This window comes from Corticium candelabrum, chromosome 12 (genome assembly GCF_963422355.1).
Source record: "Corticium candelabrum chromosome 12, ooCorCand1.1, whole genome shotgun sequence".
NCBI classification, from domain to species: Eukaryota; Metazoa; Porifera; class Homoscleromorpha; order Homosclerophorida; family Plakinidae; genus Corticium; species Corticium candelabrum.
Window position 1 is genome coordinate 5,674,481 of NC_085096.1, and position 5,274 is coordinate 5,679,754.

Consider the following 5,274-nt stretch of genomic DNA (forward strand, 5'->3'; position numbering starts at 1 on the left):
ATATGGACACACACAGATAGTCACGTGTTCATTGGACATGTTCTCTGCTGACGAGCCGGCATTCTATCACAGAGAGTGAACGCTGAAGAATTCAATGTGAAGTATTTGCTCTCGACGCTGTCACACTTGAAACAAGCAGAGATGATGAGTACGTTTCAATAATTACAGCACACAAACACACTACACAACAAACCTTTCCGCTCGCATCAGACGGTGAGATTCCGACGTCGATTCTGGCAATTGTGCATTCGCTCTGAGAGCTCCAACACAAACCGTCACACTGACAATGTCCCAAACAAAACGATGCGACGACGAGCCGACACGCCGATCGACGCGGCGCATCGCACAAGACGAAGAATACAAACAGATAGGAAAGAGCAACAGGAAGAGAGTCAATACGCAACGTACAAAGGTAGGCGAGACAAACAGCGGTCGCTGTCACGATATGCGCGAGCGTCGACGTCGTTTCTCTTCGTCTAGACACGAAACGGGCCACAAATGGCGAGCGTCAAATGCATATATGTTACCTCTCATACCTCACTCACTCTCACTTGTCTCTTCTGTGATCAAACGAGAAACGATGCAGCGAGAAATGACAGATACATGTAAGTAACTTGACGATTGGAATCTAGCGCAAGCACTAACTATCACCATCCACACTCGGACTGTCTCTATTCTGCGTCCGGTGTCTCTTTCTGGTATGAAATAAATTTTGATTTTATAAAAGACAGTTGTATGTCTACATGTATTTGCTGCACCATTCCTAGGTGTGACATCAAATGGTTGCAGTGGGATATAAATATGGGAAGTAAATATGTGTACTAGATAGGCCAAAACAGATGCAGCAGTGTGAAGGCTGACATTGGCAATACATGGTTGAGACACTGTGGAGGCCAATGTCAAGCATACCTTCACGTGGTTGCATGGTTATGTATCTATCTGTATGCAGCTGACAATCTTGGTACAATGCAGACATGAAATTATAATACAGTAGATTACTGCTGTGCGGATTTCATAGTAACTAGTCTTACACAGCTAATTTTCTGCATTATAAACTACATACTGCATCGACTCTGGCAAATGCTGGAATGTCCTTCGTGTATCACAACAGTCGTTCTTGTCTCCCAGAACTTGTTTGCTCATTCAAAACAGGGTTTGTCTTATTCTCTAAACCCCTGTTGATGTCTGTTGCTATATGTATAGTCACATTGCTATATGTATACTCCCATTCTAACAATTGTCTTTAGGCAAACACACACAAACCATACTGAATCAGTTAATTTATTGCTTTCTCATGCAATACAATTTCACTAGACATCATGCAGCATGCCAAAAGATCACCTGGTTAGACAGCTGCCTCAGGAAAGACAGGCATTCTTTGTGATCTATTCTATTAAGATGTTGTTTAGGTAAACAGACAAAGACAGCATTCTGTAGACCACTAACAAGAGTTGGTTACATATCATCAGTAGACTAGCCCACAGAGACAAAATAGGGATTGTAGTGCCATTGTTGGTCATTAGTTTCATTGGAGATGTGGCATAGTAGCAGCAGCAGCAGCCAAAGACTGGGTAAGAGTAATTTAGAAACGCAAACTTATAACCCATCTTAATTAATACATTTTGTCCTCCTAGTAGAGATGAAGTCAATAGTATACTGACCTCTGTGCCAATAAAACATATGTCACCACGCTGGCATTGATACTGCCAACAGTGGCAGCAACAACACCAAGAGCAGCAGCAGCAGCATGCAACAACAACAACAGCAGCAGCAGTACGTAGCAGCAAAAACAATGTCAACCAAATCTACTGGACAAAATAGTGCAAAGCAGTTCCAATGATATAAAAAGCAAATGTTAACTAAAATGTGGTATATCAAAATAACAGTACAAAACCTACGAAATACAACAATCTCTATTCTTCAGCAAGGAAACATATTCTACCAACTGGTAACCAAAAACTTCCTCCGCTTGCAATCTACACCCAATGTCACATATGGTCTTTATCAGTAATTGGCGACTGGCTTTGCCACCAAGTTGGCTAGTCCACATGTCTAGTGCCTTTCGAGCTTGCAAAAAGAACTTGTCCCTGTTCTCTCCTTTTATCTCTTCTATTTTGTTGATTGTAAATAAGGAAGAGGACAAACGGGAAACAAGTTCCTCCCAACGAGCTGAAAGTTTGCTTGCCACTTCTGTAATCTCATCAGATGTGCATATGCTGGCTGATCTATACTTTAGCATCTGTTGTATTGTTCCTCTAGGAACATTATATTTGTCTTCATGAAACCAACAGTCTAATGCAGCTTTTTCATTTGGACCTAATTTCACATCACGTCTGCTAATGTTTACTCTTAGTGGTGTGGCTCCACTTGGTTTGTACTCGTCTATATATACTAGCTGAGTGGGATCTACAGGAACAGCTGGTCCTGAAGGTTGAATGTTTACTGAAAAGTGGAAATTAGGCAATCCTGGTTTCTTCACTTCTTCAAGCTTTTTGGTTATAAACAGACGGATGCCTGTACATAAGGAAGCAATTTCATAGCATGGTCTTGTTGTGACAATGGTCAAAATGATGTATTTCTTTGAATGATAAGCCATTTCTAACGTTACACCTTTCTCAACTCGATACACAGAGTGGTGACGTGTCAACATCGGCTCATCAGGATATTCCTCGATGCAACAGGTCATTAGCCTGAAATGCAGCTGTTCGGGAATAAATGCAATTTGGCAAGGAGAAATAATGAGTGAGAATGGTTTGAGATCGTTAGGATTGACTGGAGCAGCAGCTGCTAGTGGCGAGTTTGGGTCAGACTCCAGCAAACATGGAACGAAGTATTCCGTTTCATAAGAAATTGCTAGTTGAGATGGTGGAGATTTAGGGGAGAGCAAATAAAAGCAATTCAACAAATTCAATACGACTTCGTATTCTTCTTCTTTTACTCCTGCCTTTCTAAGGCAATCCTTCATCAGCTCCCAGCTAACGATTCCTGTTGTCTTTGCTTGAGTCCAATACATACAAAATAACCCAGAAGGATAATGGACTGATGCAATAACTGAGAAAACCGTAAAAAGCCAATTCGGTTTGGTGACGACCGTATCCTTCAGTTTCTCACTCTTCTGAGGGAATATTACTGATCCGGCGTCATCCAAATACACCAGAGCCGCACGCACTTCTTTCTCTTCAGAGATACGACATAATCGATTGGCCAAAGCCAAGATAACTTTGACATTAGACAAGGCACTGCCCATCTTCTCTTCTAGACCATCGCAGATTTTCTCCAGCACCGCCCAAGTCGCTGGTATCAAACTTTTAAATGACACAGAATTTGTCACCTTTCCAATGACTTGTTTCACTGCAACTACACCCGGATCCTTGATTGGAGATTCTGGATCGGACACCGAGTTTTCAACACGAAAAAACCAATCATCAGGTTGCTGGCTTGGTCGGTAGATGTGCTCCGTAAATTTCTGACCAAAAAACTTCTCAGACAGAAATTTATTCTGCTTCTGTATCATCTCTTCACTGACTTCGGCGATGTGTGTTCCAATCAAGAAAATAATAGGTGATGCGCATGCCAATAACTTGTCAAGAGAATCAATTAAATGGTGACCCTCGGCTCTTGCCAAGAAAGTCGCGGATCCCCATAAAGACAAAGCATCGTAATTCTTTTCGATCCACATGTTAGGAATCGGGGTTTCTTCCGAGTCAGGGGAAGAACGGTGAGACGATTCGGCCTCGTCATTGAGAAACTTCCTTGCATCAAACACGAGAAAAACGATACTTCTCGGTGTGATGGCTTGTTGTTGACCAGGAAGAAGGAGTTCCTGACCTCCTAAATCCCAGATGGTATAGTAAACTTTTGATTCTTCTTGCTTTAGAATATCGCGATCACTTTGAAACTGCTTTATAGCACGACCGATTCCTTCGGTCAGAACAATGGCTTCATCCAATTTGTCGCTGCTCGTGCTGCTTTCGGCATCACCGATAGATGCAGCTGCTTTGTCTAGTTTGTCTGTGTTTGTCTTGATTGCAGTATCTTGATTCAACACAGTCGCTTCACGCGGCTTGCTTGTGTTTATGCCAAATTGACCGTTTGCAGCTTGTCCATCTTCATTGTCGGCACCCTTACTACCTGCCTCGTTTACATTAGAAGCATGCTGTGCATGGATCGCTGCTCTAGCTATTTGTCTGTCTAAAAATTGCTGGTCTTTGTCATGCAAAGCTCTCCAGTTGCATGCTTCACAAACGGCCACTTCTGCCTTAGCCACGGGTGTGCTCGCTTCACATACCTGGAACTTCTCATTGAGCAAGGATCGTTTGAAAGACGACTTCCCCGTTCTGTCCTTGCCCACAATGACAATCTTGACTCGAGTTATTTCAATCGATCCTTGCTCTAGAGCTCGCACAAATAACTCACCAACATCGGATCCCATGCTCGTCACTGCCCCTACAACAATATCACAGCTACAGTCTGTATACTAACAATCTATCTCGAGTGACAAGATTAACTCACGTGGGCATGACACACACTTCATTTTCATTCCATTAGTCAATCCTGCCTCAGACAATGTTTGCTCATCACGTAATTGTTTTCCATTCACAACGAGCAGTTGATCCATGGATGAAGAATCGTCCTTGCTACCAAGTTGCTTCTTCAGTGTGGCAATAGTATCAGATGCTTTTGCCTTCAATTGCACTTCTTTACCATTTAGTGACTTGGCTACCAGCTTGAGCCATTCACTCTCAGATGCTAAAAGTGAAGCAACAATTGTGACCTCATATGGATAAAGCAATTTAGATGAAATAAATTGAGTAGCTAAATACCTTGCTGGTGATTGGCAGGCTGTTTTGTAACATTGGTTTTCTCCTGCATTGAATGGCAGTACATGAGGTCCTCCATTGCTATCCACAATAAGCCATATAATATTACTTTATATATTTCCTATCACTTCTAACTATACTATGTGACAACACAATGTGTAGCTGTTGCTGACTAAGCAGGCAATATCTGATTAGGAATGATTACACTTTCTTTCCACATACTTTCTCAATCCTACTTGTTATTTTAAACTAAAAATAATCTTCTACAAAACCATTAAAAGATTCAATATAAATAAACAAATATCCCACTAGCTCTCCACCCCTCCCCACTATATCCCAATCCACTTTGAATAAACACCAACAAAAAATGACCAAAACAGCAAACCTCGTATGTCATGCCTGAGCCAGAGGTGCAACTGATGGCAGTGGACAATGAGGAAAAACCAAATAAACT

At 41.9% G+C, this 5,274-nt stretch overlaps 1 protein-coding gene across 1 annotated transcript in view; it reads right to left on the reverse strand.

The window, feature by feature from the left end:
- Positions 1-1,368: 1,368 nt before the first annotated feature.
- Positions 1,369-5,274, reverse strand: part of LOC134187910 (uncharacterized) — a 7,443-nt gene continuing 3,537 nt past the window's right edge. The window contains exons 3-5 of the mRNA XM_062656085.1: positions 4,824-4,901; positions 4,513-4,749; positions 1,369-4,446 (exon numbers count right to left, since the gene is read on the reverse strand). Coding sequence (XP_062512069.1) covers positions 1,895-4,446; positions 4,513-4,749; positions 4,824-4,901 — 2,867 coding nt within the window. The 3' untranslated portion in view covers positions 1,369-1,894. The remainder of the gene's footprint in view (positions 4,447-4,512; positions 4,750-4,823; positions 4,902-5,274) is intronic.